The sequence below is a fragment of the Chelonia mydas genome, chromosome 5 (assembly GCF_015237465.2).
Source record: "Chelonia mydas isolate rCheMyd1 chromosome 5, rCheMyd1.pri.v2, whole genome shotgun sequence".
In the NCBI taxonomy this organism is placed as follows: domain Eukaryota; kingdom Metazoa; phylum Chordata; order Testudines; family Cheloniidae; genus Chelonia; species Chelonia mydas.
The window spans coordinates 58,319,827-58,339,055 of NC_051245.2; the positions used below are offsets into that span (position 1 = coordinate 58,319,827).

General features: G+C 42.4%; 2 protein-coding genes across 6 annotated transcripts in view; one reads left to right on the forward strand and one right to left on the reverse strand.

The window, feature by feature from the left end:
• Positions 1-3,115: 3,115 nt before the first annotated feature.
• Positions 3,116-16,037, forward strand: NR2F1 (nuclear receptor subfamily 2 group F member 1). Of its 4 annotated transcripts, XM_037903236.2 has the most exons (4): positions 4,089-4,202; positions 4,624-5,220; positions 7,510-8,037; positions 12,994-16,037. In XM_037903236.2, the coding sequence occupies exons 2-4, from the start codon at positions 4,773-4,775 to the stop codon at positions 13,272-13,274; spliced, it is 1,257 nt and encodes a 418-aa protein (XP_037759164.1). In that variant the 5' UTR covers positions 4,089-4,202; positions 4,624-4,772; the 3' UTR covers positions 13,275-16,037. The 4 variants fall into 4 exon arrangements, with proteins under 4 accessions (XP_037759165.1, XP_037759164.1, XP_043403343.1 ...); XM_037903237.2 differs by having other exon boundaries at positions 3,116-5,220; positions 7,513-8,037; positions 12,994-13,467; XM_043547408.1 differs by lacking the exons at positions 4,089-4,202; positions 4,624-5,220 and adding an exon at positions 5,901-7,078 and having other exon boundaries at positions 12,994-13,467.
• The window catches only part of FAM172A (family with sequence similarity 172 member A), a 357,476-nt gene continuing 352,778 nt past the window's right edge, over positions 14,532-19,229 (reverse strand). For both annotated transcript variants that reach the window (XM_043547397.1, XM_043547400.1), the window contains one exon: positions 14,532-15,404. In XM_043547397.1, coding sequence (XP_043403332.1) covers positions 15,328-15,404 — 77 coding nt within the window. In that variant the 3' untranslated portion in view covers positions 14,532-15,327. The remainder of the gene's footprint in view (positions 15,405-19,229) is intronic.

Here is a 19,229-nt window from a genome sequence, read left to right on the forward strand (position 1 = left end):
AAGCTCATTTCCAAATTACATTTGAGTTGGCCCCATTTTTAAGTCTTATTGTAATTTGTCGGGGGTGGAAATGCATCTTGTCAAGTGAATCTTGTTTTGACTTGGACATCAGAGGAATCAGACTACTTTTATTGATAGATTCACTTCGTCCCAGCTCAACTGCTATCAGTCCACTTCCCAAGACTCACACAACGGTTCAGTTGAGATGGGACTTTCGTCGAGAATCAAGCCAGCACTAAAGCAGGTTTCCCAGTTCCTTTAAGTATCTGCTTTTAGAATACATAGGTAATTGATTCTTTCTCAGCAAATGATCATCACCATCCGTACAACTATAGTGGAGTAAAAATACACCTCTGAAACAGAACAATTTGCGTTGGTTTTTACTTTCTTCTTATTGTAGTCTGTTTCTCAGGTCAGTGGGATCTGATTGCTGCTGTTCCTTTAATCTGTTGACATTATCTCCCAGATAAACAAGCTGCCATCGATCTTTTCATTAGGTGATCAAATAACAAACAGAGCAGGTGAAAAACAAGAGCATTAGTATGCTTACATTTCTTTAGCGGGCATCCTAGCAACATTATTGGAAGTAAAAGTTCTATTCAATAAGTATATGGAATGGATGCTGCATCAGTTGTGTCTATAATATTTGCGGAGATACACAAAGGGAAACACAAGCGTGTTATCTTATTGAGGGAAGTGCGTATATAGATACACGCGCATATCTTTGTATCTGTGTGTTAAATGGAAAAAAACAGGTCTCATAAGAAAATACTAAAAACTGGAGGCTATAAATATCTCCCATCTATAATTCCTACAAGCAGATTCAATATGCCTGGCATATAGAAATAACGGGCCATGTTCTCAAGTTGGGTTGCTTGACAAGTCTCGGGAAAGCAGCCTGGATGCTAGAGGCAAAAGTTATCCTTGCAAAGTACTGCTATATTGTAACTCCATCACAGTGGGTTTCCAATGAAATGTAGACAGACGCTGCTTCCCATGTTAACCCCATTAGAAACACCGAATAGAAAAAGCAGTACTTGCCTGGTGAAGCCTGGTTTGGCCGGTGTTCTGGGTGCCAGCTGAAGCGATCCAGGTTCCGAGGAAACCTTTTCAAGAAGGAGCAGGGCACAAGCTGCTGGGTCCGTCCACCTTCTCTCTCTCTCTCTCTCTCTCTCTCTCTCTCTCTCTCTCTGTCTCTCCCTCTCTGTGCCTTGCTCTGCCTCTTTTACGCCCTGTCTCTTCACAGTCTGGGGAGTAAAATCTAGATGATATACATACAGAGCTTGCTTTTTTTGTCTGATTTAATCTTATTCGTTTCACCTTTTCACTGACCAGGAGCAAGGAGCGAGAGTTTATTTGGAAAGAGGGAGAGAGAGGAAAGGAGCCCACTGTTGCATAGTCAATAACATCCTTTTTATCAATGCAATATACAATAGGGGCGGCTTGGCCAGGGGACTCATTGAAAATCTCTTCATTATTTCAGGACAAAACAAACCGTTTATTCTGATTTTAGAAATCATCCTCTCAAACTGGCTCAAAATCTTACATTTGTGGGCTTGACAGAAAAATAAAATCATTATCAAGACACGTCTAAGGCTGTTTAAAAAAAATAAATGGAACATCTTTGTTAAAAAAGCTTCTGCAATACTTTACATTCCCTTTTTCCTTGGAGGTTTTGCTTGGTTTCCAAACTGATTTAAAACTTTGATATGAGCTAAGGGGAGTTCATGCAGTTTCTTTCTTCTTTGTCACACACAGACACTCGACCCAAAGCGCATTTAAAACCTCGCACATTTGGGGACGTTGCAGGGAAGAAGGGATGGGAGACAGGAGGCTAGAAGAGGTATACAATTAAAAAGGTTTGTTGCCCCAAAGCTGCTTCTTTATTTTGAAAAAAGTAATGAAAAGATTTTGTGGCGTCCTGCTGCTTTAGAAAAGGCACGGGCTTTGTGCACTGAGGAGGAAGCGGAGAGCTGGGGACTTTGCTGGGCTGCAGCTCCTAGGCTCGGTTCCTGTCCGCTAGATGGCAGCCGGATCCAGCGATTCCATTACTAGACAGTTGGAAGAGAGAGACAGAGAGAGAGAGAGAGAGAGAACACCCCCCCCCCACCCCCACCCGGCACATACTCCAACCTTCACTCTCTCTCTCTCTCTTTCTCTCTCTTCCTGGGACTTTCGTTTACAAGCATTGATCTTCCCAGACAACAAAACGAGAACTTACTTTTGTTTTATTACTAATTATTGAAGCATTGCTGGCTGTTTAAACAGCCTTGGAAAGGGACACTATTGGAAAGTGTAATCATCATCATCGTAATTAATAGTAACCCTTCCAGGGGAAAGTGTTGAGTTCTGATCTCATTTTACGACACCGAGAATTCCACCGGTGTCATTGATCGTAATTAAAAATATCAAAGGAAGGAGAATATTTTAGGTAATAAATGGGAGCCAGCAACGGTGGTATAGAAAAAAAAGCAAAGTTGAAGTTTATATATATATATATACACACACATACATACATACATATATAACATATATAATAAGCAATGTAAGTGGGGGTGTGTGTGTGTGTGTATATATATATATATGTGTGTGTGTGTGTTACACAAAGCACTTTTTTTTTACTTTCAGTAATTAAAATTCCTAATAAGGTTTTTCAATTGGAAACATACAGAAATCTAATTAATAAAAAAAAAAACCAAAAAACTTTTCAGCGTGAGCCACAATAATTTCCTTTTAATTCCCCTTTCCCCCTATCGCAATGCATCTCCGCACCCCCACCCCCAGTCCGTTTGATGTGTGTGCGTGTGTGAGTGTGTATGACCATAGACGACCCATACTAATCAGGTCTCAAAGTAAATAGCAGCGCAGGGCGATCTCAATGTAAATTGCGCTTGTCAGAAGAATCCCCCCCCCCCCCCCCTCCATTCCCCAGCCCAGTCAGTAGGTAGCAGAGAATTAAAAAACAAGAGGGGGGCCTCTTAACCAATGGAGTGAAGGAGGCTTGGCTAACCTTAGCCTCCCATTTTCTCTCCCCCCAATTCAGGGCTCTGACCAGTCAGTCGCCTTTGATTATCAGTTGCCAGCAGCCCCTCTCTTGGCTCCTTGACATGAGCTCCATATAAGGCAGCGATCTCCATAGAAACGTGTCAGTTTCAATAGTAGTGTCAAAGTTCACTATATACAGACATTCGCGCAGATCCCCCTTTCGGAAACATTGCTCTGCTAGTCTTCCCGTTTAAACGCATTCATTTTTGGGTCTCTCTCTCTCTCTCTCTCCCTCTCTCTCTCTCTTCCTTTCTCTCTCTCTCTCTCTCCCCCCTTTCTTGCATATTCTATTAGTTTTTTTTTCTTCAGCTCCCTTTTCTCCTTCCTTTTCTTCTTTTTCTCTACCCTTCCTCCTAGTGTCTTTCGCTTCATTCCTGCAGGAGAAGAGAGAGGTGAAACTAAAAAAAAAAAAAAAAAAAAGAGGAAAAAAAAAAGGGGGAAAAAAGGGAAAAAAGAAGCAGCAGCAGCAGCCCAGAGAGAGAGAGAGGGAGAGAGAGGACGCTTTCATATCTTAATACCGTCATTATTTTTTTCCATTATTGTCTTTTTTTTTTTTTTTTTAATTTTGGGGAGGCTTTTGGTCCTGGCTGATGAGTTTTTAGCTGAAATACTTTTTCTGAGCAAAAAAGAGAGAACATTTTCCAGGCGATCTCCAGTGATTTTTGTGACCAGCACCGTGTATTATAACCGAAGAAGAAGGAAGGGGCAAGAAAGAGGGAAAGAAGAGGATTTATTTATTCGACCTACTTTGGATCTCTCGTTTTCTGCGTGTGCCATTATTATTCCTATTCTATTTTTTTACACTTCGCCGTGAATTCGTCTCCTCTGCGAATTAGTCACATCCAATTGCTTTTGTATTTCTTTGGGAAAGAGAGAGAGAGAGAGAGAGAGAGACAGAGAGAGAAACAACAACCAACAGCAACAACAACATCAAACTGTCTAATCTTCAATCCCTCCTCGATCGCGTTTCCCAAGACTGGTTTCCTGAATGGCTGACTGCGTTTTGCCCTGGACCTGGCCCCCGGACACTTTTATCCCCTGATCATCGGCAGCCTTTTTCTCTCTCTCTCTCCCCACCATCCTCGCCCAGGCCTGCGCCCCCAAAAGAGCCCAGAGCGCCGGCGGCGGCAACTGGGGACAAGCAGCGGCACCAGCGCCCGCCGGGCCCCGGCAGCGAGCAGCGGCGGCGGCGGCGGCGGCAGCACCGACCTCCTCCTCCTCCTCCAGCTTCCTCTATGTCTGCCCATCCTTTGCACGCCTAGCGCTCGGACTGTGTGGCGGGTGCGCGCGGGGTGTGTGTGTGTGTGTCCGCCGATCGCCTCCCCCGTGCGACTCTCCTGCATGCCTCTCCCCGCAGCCCGGCCGGCCGCGTCTCGCTTTGCAACTTGAGGGGGAAAAAAACATATTTAAAAAAAAAAAAAAAAAAAGAGGGGGGACCAACAAAAAAAAAATCCTTCTTCCCTCCCTTCCCCCCCCAGAGAGAGAGAGAGAGAGAGAGGAGGGGGGTTGCAAAAATAAAGAGAAAGAAAACGGCAGAAACAGCTACAAGAAGCAGCAGCCACGCAAGGGCAGCCGCCGCCGCCGCCGCCGCCGAAGCAGAGGCAGGCAAGATTCCTTCTCTCTCCTCTCTCCCCCAAATCCGAGCCACCCACTCCCCCCGCCCCCCTCCTCTCCCCGGCAGCCCTCCGCCAGAAGCGCAGCTCCCCAGCACTTTTTGGGCCCGAGATATGGCAATGGTAGTTAGCAGCTGGCGAGATCCGCAGGAAGACGTGGCCGGGGGCAACCCGAGCGGCCCCAACCCAGCCGCTCAGCCGGCCCGGGATCAGCAGCAGCAGCAGCAAGCGGCCTCGGCGGCCCCGCACACCCCGCAGACCCCTAGCCAGCCGGGACCCCCTTCCACCCCGGGCACGGCCGGGGACAAGGGCCAGAGCCAGCAGGGCTCGGGCCAGAGCCAGCAGCACATCGAGTGCGTGGTTTGCGGGGACAAATCCAGCGGCAAACACTACGGCCAATTCACCTGCGAGGGCTGCAAAAGTTTCTTCAAGAGGAGCGTCCGCAGGAACTTAACTTACACATGTCGTGCCAACAGGAACTGTCCCATCGACCAGCACCACCGCAACCAGTGCCAGTACTGCCGCCTCAAGAAGTGCCTCAAAGTGGGCATGAGGCGGGAAGGTGAATATTTCTTCCCTTTTCTACTCTCCCTCTCTCTGTAGCTCGGGGTGTATGTTTGCAATCCATCTACAGCTTTGCACCCAGGCTTTTGGTTTGCGCTGATGCCCTCCTCCTCTTCCTTTACTCCCCCCTCCGCCGCCACCACCGCACACTTCCCTTCCCTGCTCACTGGGATGGGAATTTATTATGATGATCAGTCACTAAATATTTATTATTTCTCCGGTATCACTAGTATAATCTCTCTGTGTGTATGTGGTTTTGTCTATTGTTGGCATGAGGCTGGGGAGGACATCATTCTTTACAAGATGGGTTTCCTTCTATTCCCCCTCCCTCCATATATAACATTTAAAAACCCCACAACACTTCGCAGTAGATCAATTTCCACCATCATCTTTCCTGAAAGAAAGATGAAAGACATGTAAGTGGGGGAAAGAGGGGGAGAGAAAGGAAGGGGGAGAAATATGCTACTGTATCTCAGCTTCCTTGTGCTTGCCAGTATGGTAGAGTCTGCCTCTTGCAAGATCTGGCCTTCTTTTCACTCCATGCTCTCAAAGGAAAGTTTGTGACTGAACCGTGTTTTTATAGTCCTGTCATTTTTTAGCATGCTGCTCATTTTATTTCTCCATCAAACTCCACCCTCTGTTTAAATACTGCATACAAATTACAATTTACAGCATATTTACTGATCCTTCTGATTTTAGCATTATACATAGTCTGTTTCTGGCATGAGCTCCTCACCATTTCAAATGCTATTTTTTTCAGAGTAGTTCTTGGTGTTTGCTTGCAATATGTCTCATTTTCCTGTAGCAAGACTTGCTGCACTATATTTTCTAAATATATTTAGCAGTTTACAGTTAAAGTTCATCTTGTGACTATCGTTAAAGATGTCTTATAGGCAAAGAAGCGAAACAGTCAATTTTGTGGAGTGGGGATTGCTACTTTAATTAGCTTTAAAATTATATTTTATATGCCACTAGAAAAGAAAGTGAGTTCCTTCAGATATGAAAGAGCTCGCACATATGACGACTTCATTTGTAGCTTCAGGGAGCTGTTTGCAGGCGTCTGGGGAAAAAAGCAAACTTAGAATTGTGTTTTCATTTAATTGAAAAATAACTGCCAAGTTTAAAACTATAATTAGGTGGAGAGGGGGGGAAAGGAGTCCAGCCACTTAGATTTTGAGGGCTCAACTGGAATTTAGGTTTTCATCAATTCTATAATAAAGGATAAAGTTACGAAAATATTGCACGCTCTAAACTGGAAAAGATAAATTATATATAGGTGCGTGTTCGTAATAAACCACAGTAGCCGTATCTTCTTCTTGAATTGCCTTTGTTTACATTGCATGCAGTTTAGAACACTGACACTGATGAAGTAAAACATACACACACTAAAAAAAAACTTTGGTCAGCTTTAGGAACTCAAAGCATGCTTACGTTTTGTATTGAGATGGTTAATGAATCCAGTGTTTTTGCAGTTGCAAGCTTGTGCATTCAGTGTGCAAAGCTGTCTACAGGCTTTTGCAGTTGCAACAGCGCAGCAAAGATATTAATTAAACCATCGCATTTTTTCACTAATGTTTGGTTACTGTAAGTTCAGACCCTTCCTCCCCCCCCCTTCGAATATTTAATCTTTCTCTTCCTTCTCTCAGTGAGAACTTTGCTGGGCACGTATCGGATGCTTGCTCCGTGTAATAAAAAGTTAGACGTGGTTAGCTGGGGGGCTGTGACCTGATCCAGTTTTAAGGATAATTGGATGGTATTTTTGAAGAATATGGACACATTTCTTTTTTTAAAAAACAATTTGCTTGTAAATCTACATGCTCCTCGGACAATGGACTGGGAAATAAGAAAGAGCTATGGTACCTATATTTTTACCAGATTGCTGGGATTTTTACCCCAGGCAGCACGCTACAATCCGGAGGATTTCTTTTATTTGTGTTTTGCTGGTTGCTTTCCTTTTGCTGCAAGTGGGGGGGAGGCTGGATTGTCTCGTTGTTTTGGCTGGGATTTTTTTTATTTTTAATTTGTATTCTACTTTATTTTTTTGGCTGTGCTGGTGATGGGCCGGGATGCCTGTACAGGGGCTGAGGGTAAGGAGATGCAGCCTGTTATGTATACACTGCTCCATGTGTATATGCTGTCTATAGCTCTCTGTACGTGTGTGTGTGTGTGTGTGTGTGTCAGTGGGAATAAGCCCTGCATTGTCTCCGGATCGGCTGTAACGTGTTAGGCGATGTTTGCAAGCCTCCTGGATGCACATTTCCTCTCCTTTTCTCTTTCTTTTTGTCAGCGGTTCAGCGAGGAAGAATGCCTCCAACCCAGCCGAACCCAGGCCAGTACGCGCTGACCAACGGGGACCCCCTGAACGGCCACTGCTATCTGTCGGGATACATCTCGCTGCTGCTGCGGGCCGAGCCCTACCCCACCTCGCGCTACGGCAGCCAGTGCATGCAGCCCAACAACATCATGGGCATCGAGAACATCTGCGAGCTGGCCGCCCGCCTGCTCTTCAGCGCCGTCGAGTGGGCCCGCAACATCCCCTTCTTCCCCGACCTGCAGATCACCGACCAGGTGGCCCTGCTGCGGCTCACTTGGAGCGAGCTGTTCGTGCTCAACGCGGCGCAGTGCTCCATGCCCCTGCATGTGGCCCCTCTGCTGGCCGCCGCCGGCCTGCACGCCTCGCCCATGTCCGCCGACCGGGTGGTGGCCTTCATGGACCACATCCGCATCTTCCAGGAGCAGGTGGAGAAGCTCAAGGCCCTGCACGTCGACTCGGCGGAGTACAGCTGCCTCAAAGCCATCGTCCTCTTCACATCAGGTGAGTGTGCTCGGGGGAGAGAGGCCAAGGGCTGGGGCTGGGGGAGCTGAAGGCAGAGGTCGGAGAAGGCGAAAGAGATCACTAGGCAACAGCGAGAGCAAAATCATAGGGTCAAACCTCCCAGCTACTCCCCCCGCCCCCGCCCCCCCCAGCCAGTCTGGGTTGGGGTTAGGTTAATAAAACCCATTCGATTTGCAAATCAATGTGGCTCCCACGTTTATGGGAAGAGCTGTAGATGGCTGGAGTTCTATACACACTATATGCCATTATCCCCACTGCCTGGGTCTGTGCTCCTTGCGTTTCCTTCCTTGGGGAGGTGGAAAAACAGAGAAATATTACCATCTATCTGCGGGTGTGAGAGTGACTGTGTCCCTGCGAGAGAGAGAGAAGGGATCTGGGTTTCTTGTGGCACTTTAACTGGCAAGGAGGTTCTCCCTGAGAGTGTTAAAAGGAGGGCATAAGCACAAATAAATCATAAACCATACTGATTTATTGCTGCCTGATTTCCCCTTATCGGAAACCATTCATGTTTGCAGTTGCAAAGGTTATTGAGGATCGTAAAAAATGGATTCGATCTAAAAGAGAAAGGCAAAACAAAAAAACAAAAACAAAAAACCCCAACAACCCAAAAACCTAACCCCAACAATAGAAACAGCAAGTCACGGGGGAGGAGGAAGGGAGTTATGTACCAGCTTACCAGCCCATAGAGAAATCTTTTTGCTATGCAAACCACACAAATATTGGAATTTTAACAGATTGCCTGAAAAAAAATACCAAATTAAGTGTAGGAGGTGGTAACATGCATGCATGCATGTGAACAATTTTTCTCATGATAGATGGTTGAAATTAACTTGCAGGAAAGTGTATTAACTTCGCTTTGAAGTGTTCTGGTTGTAGCCTCTAAGACTATAATACATCTTTTATTATTGTAACCTTCGAGAGGGAAATACATAAACATCAAAGAGGAACAATTTGCGGAAAATATAGGAAATATAAACAAAGCAAGATAAAAAGCCACTCAGTGTTATTTTCTTTTTCTCTCTGTCTTTTCCTTTTTTGAACCATTCCTCCCATCTAGCAATAAATAAACAGTTCTAATAAATCTAAGTTGAAACTAGGCCGAATCAAAATTAAAAGCATTCTTGAACAAAGATGGCAAATCGTTCAAAGGCCTTGTTTAACAGTAAGCAGTTTATAATCCATCAATATTTGTTGCCTTTCATGCATGAAAAATAGTATTTACATGGTATTAAAATGACTCTTAAATTTGCACAATATTGTAATGTAGCAAATGTAGTATTAATATCGATTTGAACATCAGATAATTTATTTAGACAGGAGTATCTAATTTGTATGCAGGGTGGTCAGAGACATGTACTTTGACTGCCCCCTTTTACTTTCAGTGCAAATGCAGTCTTGTAGTGTTGGAGGGAATCTTTCTTTGCGAAGGATAAAGTACAGATCTTAAAACAAATGGGAGATTTACTGATTAGCCATCTCGACATTTTAATGCATTTTATCTTAATAAGTCTTCTTGATGGAAACATGTTTTTCAAAAGTGACAAAGAGACTGGGCAGCATTTATCAGCCTGATTTAACTCGAGTCTGTCTGCAGACTTACATTCCATACTCATTCATTTCAGAATGTACATCAGTAAACAGACCAATCGCTGAGAACCTTTCTGTTTTTAAACACATGTTGAAGAAATTATTGTAAAATAGAGGGAGAACTGGTGTGGTGTTTAGTAGTTATTAAAAGCAAAGACACCTGAATGGCGTTTGCCCCAAATGAAGAGTGGGTTTTTTCCCCATCTTTCCCCCCAAATTCTGGACCTGAACTAGCTGTGTAACTGGTGGCTTTTTTATTAACTCCTTCTTTATATATTAATAGTCATGTATTCGAGTATATAATGAAATATTTACCAAGGGAGGAGCTTGCTCCAGCAATTGGCTAAAGCGATGAATGGGGTTTAGGAAGGGAACAATAATATTATTTTGGAGCAGAATAGCATGGGGCATATTAGAAGGTGAAAATACAGCTGTCAGTAGTAATTTACCCCTTTCCCTTACCCCCAAACACACATTTCCACTTTTGACTAAACTTGGTTTGATTGCTAGCCAGAGGGAATTCATGGGAAACCTTTCTCGAAGTCATCCAACTTTTAAGCAAACTTTGACTGATGGAAAAGACATTTTTAGACATATTGTCCAAAGCTGTTTACTAAGCACTGAGTATTTAAAGCTGGCATGAGGTTATCCCGGTGTGTTTTTTACATTTGGCGTCCGAATAATATATTTAATCTTTAAAATTCTGGACACCGTCCAAGAACTAGGTCGTGACCCAAACGTACTTCTCTTTAAAAAAAAACTTTATTAATTTATACACCTACATTTTTCTTCTAATAAATAAAAGTTCCCACGAAGGGACCAGACAAAATAACATAAATTCAATAAATCTATTTTTAATAACTAGATTGATTTCTAGTTATATGCCAGCTGATTACATCTATATTTTCTGAACCCTAAACTCTTCTGAATGCATCACATGAAATACATTCCCTGTACTACAAAGGATAAGGCTGGAGTGTACTGAACAGTGATGGTTATTTATTTACATAATTTCTTTTCCATAGACTGCAGGAAGAAATATTGAGCTCTCCCTTATTGACACATTGCCATATAAAAAGTGAGACACACAGAATTTCCACATTAGCCCTCCATTTCTTAACTGAGCTATAATTCACAGATGGTAAATATGTATTGCATTACTTCTTACACATATTCCATTTTTCCGGACTCAATATTCTAATCGGTTTTATACCATATAGTGTTTAATTTTTTTTAATCTTTGTTGTAAGCGGTTCGGAAAAAAAACTTTAAGGGTGCTAAATAAAATTCAAATAAACACATATGCCAGGGGCATTTCAAATAATTAAGCGAGAGCAGATATTATCTGCATTAGAAAATTGTAAGTGTTTCTGTGTCTAATACAGAACCTAAGACGTATTCTTCCCCCTTTTTAAAGTATTTCTGTCAAGGAACTTCCCAATCTTGATTGTCCAGTGATTCTGCAGTGTAGGTGCACTTATCGTAAATAGCTGATAAATATTTTACTAACCTTAAGGGTATGACATATGGGGCCTAAAAAAATCTGCTGGGCTATCAGTAAGACCCTTTCATATTGCATTGTTTGGAAGTTGAATAGGATCCTATTGCATAATGAGCAGATGATACATGTAAAATACCAAGATATATGTAAATATGGAGTGTGATTTGTGGCAATCAGCATATGAACAGGACTATGTTTTTGATATATATTTCAAACAAGAACAGGCCTATTCTTTTGATACAGGTATAGATATAGATATTGCAACCTGGTGCTTTAGATGTTGCAAAATAACACTGCATTAAAGGTACAGTATGGATTAGCAAAACAGTCTGGCTTGGATAATAGTATATCTGAGGGATGCCTAGTCCGTAGCTCAGGTCAAAGGTTCTTTTCCTCAGAAGTTCTTGAATCATAGCTTGTTTTATTTGTATTTTTGCTCGAGGCCATAGTATGGTAGATGAAGGTGTTCAGAAATCTTTTTAAATTCAGTTCTTGAAATAGAAAGACATACACTTCAAAAATCCAGTTGCCAGAGATTTTTGCTTTGAATAATTTGTTGTGTCTTTCCAGGGTCATAAATTTACATTCACAATTTTGTAATGTCCTTTTGGGGCCATTAACATGCATTAATTCACATACAGATCTATATATTAGCAAAGTCTGGCTTTGATCTATAGTAAACCGCTCTGCAACTGACTGCTTGCCTGTGAGCCTTATGTTTTAAAAATATTTATTATTAATAAACGTAACAATGTGGATATTTGAACTATAGGGGCAAATCCATTATATTTCACTGACGGTAGTTTCCTGAGCAAGTCTCTCAACTAATCAGCTGATACACAATAATTCGCTGTTTTGGAATTTTAGATAGATAGATACGAGGCTTCCAGTTCATGTTCTCAGATTAGTATGCAGTTGCCTAGATCGCATCGTTCTGCTGGATATGAAGGATATACTTCTGGCTATATATATATATATGAAATATACACATATATGAAGGATATAGTTCTGGTTACATTTAGGCAATGCTCATGCAGCCGCTTCCAGCTTTATGTCTGATAGCTGCAGATGTCTGCTTAGCACAGGCTGGAGTAACTGAGCCATATTCCTCTTAGATTATTACACAGTTTACAAAGATGTGACCGATTTTCAATTACTTGATCCTAGATACAGAGAGCAGTGCAGCTTTTCTCTTTGGCATTGCACTGCAGATTCCGGGCAAGAGACTCCAAATCCCATACTGCGAAAGCATTTTGACTTGTTCGGATTTCCAGCCATGTCCAGAAACTCGGCGTATTTGAATTAATTAATCAATGTATGTATTTATTTAGCATGCCGCATAGATGCAGGCCACATTTAGTATAAATCCAAACAATGGCTCTCCTGGTTCTGTGGTTGAGTTGTATTCATGGTACAACACTCATCAGTGTGTAGATTAAAACAAAATCATGAGCATAATAGCCCCGTTCCTCCTCTCTCTCCCCTCTCAGAGGCTGATAGTCTCCTGACAGAGGACAGGTTGCTGTGGCTTGGCTGTGTGGTTTCAGATCCACCCCCCGTGCGCACACACACACACACACACACACACACAGCCTCTTACATTATTTATTTCCAAGGTGGAGGAGGAAACACAAAGGGAGGTTTTGCCTGATCTTCTCTCCGGCTGTCGGTGTGATTGTTCGGCTGGCCCTGCCTGGGTGCTGATGGGGGTGTGGTGGTTGGAAGGGGCGGTGGGACGGTGTATTTAGTCCCTGTGTGTGTGTGTGTGTGCTGTTTGCTCGTTTGCTTACTGAGTAACTAACTGTTTTCCCCCCTTGTCTCCTCCTGGTGTGTGGCTGCCTGGGCAGATGCCTGTGGCCTGTCAGATGCTGCCCATATCGAGAGCCTGCAAGAGAAATCTCAATGCGCCCTGGAGGAATACGTGAGGAGCCAGTACCCCAACCAGCCGAGTCGCTTCGGCAAACTGCTCCTGAGGCTGCCTTCCCTGCGCACCGTCTCGTCCTCAGTCATCGAGCAGCTCTTCTTCGTCCGCTTGGTAGGTAAAACCCCCATTGAAACCCTCATCAGAGATATGTTACTGTCTGGGAGCAGCTTCAACTGGCCTTACATGTCTATCCAGTGTTCCTAGAGCACAGCCAACACCCCCATAGAGACACTGAGGACCAACACAAACAGAAATATACGAACCGAGTAAAGTTGGGGTGCAGAGAGGGGGGGAAAGCAGACAATAAACAAAAAAATAAAGACTCGTGTAGGATCAGATCTGTGACCATGTTTGAAAGGAAAAGAAAGGACCTTGTGTCTGTGGAAAATATTGGAAAAAGGACCGAGGGAATTTTAATAAAACCAGAAGGAGAATAATGGATCTTCCAGGATTTATTGTGGACTGATGTGGATATATTCTGTACAGAAACAAAGAAACAAACAAAAAAATATTGACGCTGAACTGAATCTTGTGTAGAAAACACACACACGCAAACACTTACCACGAACATTGTTATTCATTTTGTAAAATATTAGTCTTTATTTTCATTTTTTGGTAAAATTTAAAACATCGTATGCGCATAAAGAAAAAAGAAACAAGAATTAGGGGAAAATAACATTTTCCAAATAATTATAAAAAAACAATTGTCCTGTGTCTATGTATCTATATCTGTTTTGTATTTTTTTCTGGTTCCAAACCAGGTTTCCTGTGATTCTATACTAATAATTTTTGATATAACCCTTTGCTTCTTATAATGAGTGTGATATATGTTGTCGAAGCTGTTCTTCAAGAATTAAAATTGAAGTGAGAATTTAAACAAAAATAAAAGAATTTAGCAAAAAAATTCATTAGTCTTGTTGCTTGACCATGCCAACAGAGTTTACAAACGTATACTCCCTAGCTTTTAACTTCCAGTGGGATTAAATGGGAGAACTTTTTTAAAAACTTCTAGGGAGCTACAAAGTTGTATAAAACACACAATGTTCCAGAACTGATTTGAGTGTGCAAGCTTAGGATTTAAGAGACAAATGGGAACACAAACAGTTCAATGTCATAGATGAATCAATTTATCTGCAATTGTATCACAAAGCTAAGTGCATATACCCTGGTCAACGCTTTTTGAAACACCTTTCTTGTCAGTTGAAGCTTCTGCTAAGTTTACACAGTGCTGTTTCCTTTTGGAATTCCTGGGCAAGGTTTGGAGTCACTGTATTCTACCATCATTGTGCAGTGATTTGCAATATAAGGTATACTGTAGTCATTTTGCCCGTTATTCGTTTGTTAAAAGCTTAGTGGGGTTTTTCCCAAGAATTCAAAGACCCAACACTGTGTGTTCTGATTGTGAGCTGCATTTGCTATATTGTGCTGAAATGATCGGTATTATTGTTTTTTCTCTCCTCCAGTCACTAAATGTAAAGGGTATTCCCACCCCATTAATACAGAAAGCTAACTAGAGGTTTGCTTGTTGGGTGGTGTATATGTGTGTGTGTATGCGTGTATCATTCACACACACACACACACACACCCTACATGGATTATTGTGCTGTAGATCTATAAAATGAAAATTTGAGAGGTTTACAAAAGCCCCGTTTTTTTAATTTTTTTTTTTTTAAAAATCCTTTCCATAATGGAGCCCCTTCGAAGGTGTAGGCTTCACAATGCTTCTAGCTGGTGGTGCTGATCTCTGTAGCAGCTTTCAGTGCATTAATGTTTTATAGGATCTGAGACGGAGCTGTAAGAACACATACTGCCAAGGGAGCTCTTTCTTAACGTATTAATAAAGCTGGATCTTTTAACAATAACATCCCCACACACACCTCCCGCGCCCTCCAAACAAACCCGGATGAGGCAGGATTTTCAATTTGAGGAGTGATCGGCAATAGTTTTCTTTTAATTTACTGTCCAGATCTTTATTATTAATTATTATTATTATTATTTATTATTAACAAGATCCTTCAATCCAACTCGCTTGGGGTTTTTTAATATTCTAGGCGCAGCAGATCCGAAGCGAGAGCAGTTCTGTACAGTAAGCACTTACATCTGGATAATCCACATTACGGGCAGACATTCTATGGGGGTAAAGTCAATTTCAATATGGAGACTCAGGCTGTCTCCCTAGTAGCCGCTATGTGTATGATTATTGTAACCCTGGGCACACAAGGGTGGAAATTAGACGCAAATACTCTCTCTTCCCAACTCACATGAGCGCTAATAGGCGACAGCTCTGTTCCTCACCCTGGTTGACTTCCCCAGAGAGAGGGTACACCAGCCTCTCTGAAAAAGAGAAAAGGGAAAGGCAGACACTGAACACAGACACTCAGCACTTGGAAATACTGAAAGTAATCCTTCAGCATTGTTTTTGGTGGGATGGGTGCCGGGGGATACAGTGGCTCGAAGCAAAGAGAGATCTAGCTTTCCTCCAATGAGATGTAAATATATTCATTACAGTGTTATCCCACTAATGAAAATAGATAAACTTTTTCGTAGGTAAGAAACGTATTTTTCAATTAATTTTCATGTTTATGAATAATGCTAGCCCACCGATTGCCACGAAACTTGCAGGTTAGATGAGGTGTAAGAGATGCAGTTATTGCTATGTATGTGATTAGAAAGAAGTGTTTATTCCCTTATTAAACTTTTGCTGATATACGGTATTGTGTTCTGAAGTGTTAACTATAAAATATTTATTGTGGTCCTGAACATTTTCCTTAGCCACTTTCAAAGTTCCTGGGCATTCATATATTTGCTGAAAATATTGTACCATTTGTCACAGTCACACAGTATATACTACAATGTTGATGTGGAGAAGGGCCAGGGTCCCTTCATAAGTTTCTGATGACTTGTTCTTCCGTACCATGTACCGTTTTAAAGCCAGCTCGAGTTAAATTTCTCCTCGGTGTTATCTTGTTTAGACTTAGGCTCATTCTTTGACTCCGTTGCATCTCTCTCTTAGAGAACTTCATAGCTTTGATGGTGTCCCTGGTTGTGTTAAATACAGTGGGGTTTGCTCTACTGGCTGCAAAAAAGTACGCCACTGGATACTTCTTCACTAAGAAGGTGTTTGGTTTTCCCGCTACAGTAACAGGATGTGCTCATTAAAAGTTTGTCAGCGGCAGTACTCAGAAACCCAGCAATAGTGTAACCTATATACTTATGTTAATGCAGGGGTTTAGGGAGCCCTGATAGCAACATACACAAAGGGCTATATACCTTTGGCGTCGCACTAACTAGCTGGTCTCCTCCCACTCCCCAATTAAGCCTTTTATGTCCAATCAAATAAATACTTGGAAATTTTTCCAAATGGTAGGTCGAACCACTGCTGATGCAAAGATTTCGTGGTAGACTGTCACGGAATGACGTCTGACGCTTCGGGGAGCTTTAATAAATAGTGCAAGTGTGATGGTTTGGTCGGTGTTGTTCTTGTTGTCTTAAATACGTGCAGTGAGGAATTGTATCTGATCCTTTTCTCTGTGTATATTTCAATACATAGCCACACGACTCTGGGGAGCACATTTGCCTGTGTTGCTCAGACAACTTGTGAGTCGAGTTTTGGCAGTTCTGAGCCAATCTCCTTAACCTGAAGAGAAGAAAGCGATTTGAAACATTCACGGGATAGACAAGGATGGCCTCAAGTTCCCTTCAGTCCCTCAGAATGAGGTGGAATTTAAAAAGCCTTGTAAGTGGCACATTTTACTGCACACTTAACGGGGCGAATTTAATAATGAGTTGCAGAGGCAGGGTCTCCTATATGTAAAACGCTCTTTTAGTACGAAATAAATAGTGGCTATTATAGAAAACGCTTTACGAATGCTTATGGCTTGAGGTCATTTTAAGTTACATTAAAAGGTAAAAGTACTAAAGGAAAAGTAAATTCAACTTTGGTTAATGCGCAGGAAACTCTGTTTGGCTCCAAACATTTTAGCAGCTGGATAGGGCTTAACCCAAAGTATCTTCCTTTAAAAAAATTACCTGTGACATATGAGTCAGACGTTCCCTTTTCAACAAACACGCTCACTGAGCGACTGAGAACTTTAGCTTATTTGAAGTAGAGTTAAACTGTTGTAGACACAAGCTTCACTTATAAATCAAAAAGGGGAAGCTCAGGGAAGTTTCCCCAAGGAACTGCTAGACTAGTGCGAGTGCACGTTATCCGCCTTGTGGAACAGCCTATTGGAAGAGAGAGAGCGAGAGAGAGCGAGATTTTTTACACCACCAATAATCGAGTGACGAGACATTCAGAAACAAGGTCTCCTCCTGATATGTACACGGTCATTACAGATACTGGCGAGGTACTTCCTCGGGTTTCATGGGACATTCTGACTATTCACGAGGCTAGTTTGTGGTGTTTTACACTCCTGAACCTGAAGCTTACTTGATCTGCGCTTTATTTGGAGCAGTGGCAAATCTCTTCTTCAATCGCACTGTTCTTCCTGTTTCTTTACATCGGTTTTATTCTTAGTTTAGAAACAGAATGAGCTCCCAACAATATTTAAAAAAATCAGATGTGACCCTTTTCTAATTAGCATGGCTGCCATTGGCTTTGATGTGGTTTTACATCACACGGGTCAGAGCAAACGAAAATTAGTATTTTCCAGTGGTTCAGCGATTGCTTTTCTTAAACATTTTCCTCTTCGCCAGCACGTTGCTCTGTCACCTTGAAAACCTACCGGGTTTCCCAACATCTACGACGTGATGATTACTCCGGATAGAAGACGGGGTTTTGTTTTTGTTTTTAAAGGGGGTAGGGGGAATATGGGCACACGAGTGGAAACTAATCAAACTCTTGTTAAAGGGCTCGCACGGGATCCATGGCGTCACCAGGTCTTTTACTTAAGAAGCCAAAGAGTTTTATTCCTAAATGAGTTAAAGAGCCATTTACCTCTGTCGTGTCCTATTCATCAAGCCACAAGTCGAGATTCCCTAACATGAAACTATTTGTTTGCTTACACAACCAGCTGGGCGCAATTTCACGTCTGAGATATCTATCTGAAAGCGCCGCTCATTTATTATCCTTACTTGTCAGCGAAACCATTTCCCAACTTTGGTGGGTTTTCTCCTTTTTCATTGAAGGACCTGGACTTAAATACTCCCCTAAATATTTCAGTCTCCCCCTCCGGTCACAGAGAGCATTCAGCGCAAAACAGCTGGAGAATAAGGCGGAAACTGCAGAGATCACAAAGGCTACAGTTGGCCAAGGTGCCTTCAATATTACAGCTATTTCTCCTAACTCTCTCTGGGTGCCTGCTTGAGGACTGGGTTGAAAACATTGAACTTCCTGCTGGGTGTTTTCTCATCGTTCCTCTGGTGCAAGGTGCAACCACCTGTAAAACAAGTTAAAGCAGGGCTAGAGTGGGGAAACCTTATTCTATTTCCCTGTCAGTTACAAGTACGCTATATTGCTGGGAGCTGCTGTAATGTTTCACGGTGTAAAATCTATGACCGTGGGTGATTGCGCCCAGTTTATTGCTTCTGACCTGGCTACAGTGGTCACTAAAATAGAAATACTTGCATAATTGGAGAAGGAAGCGCACTTCATAGCCGGGGAAGGGGGGATGGTATTTTTTCCCCACCCTCACGTGGTTTCCATTAGCAAAACAAAGGCGCAACATGAAATATACCAAATCGCTTTATACACATAATTGCTAGTAAATAAAACAATTAACAAAGAGGAGAACTGGAAACAGTATCTTCTTCTCCACCCCAATTTTGAAAAATAAGGATAATGTGAGTAGTGTTTCAAAGCATTGCGGGCTGGGTGACAAGAGAATCGCTGTTAGTAATCTCAGTGATGGCTGTATAATAGTATATATACATCTCCTTGTCTGCAGAGCCCTCCGTCAAGCTTAAAGCAATGGATCAAATCCAAACCTACAGGGTATAAAATATCCCCAGTTGTAAAAAAGGAAGGGAGGGGTCTTCTTTAAGGGAGGCCAGACCGGTTGCTGTAAGCTATCCTATTGTTGTTGATTTAGGAAGACATTTGCTGTATATAACGTTTAAGGCTGATAATATCATTGCTCGGCCAGATAAATAAAGCATTGGCCAAACCATGGGGTCAGCTATCGATCCCTGTGCTTCGTGAGAAGAGGGAGACAGTGT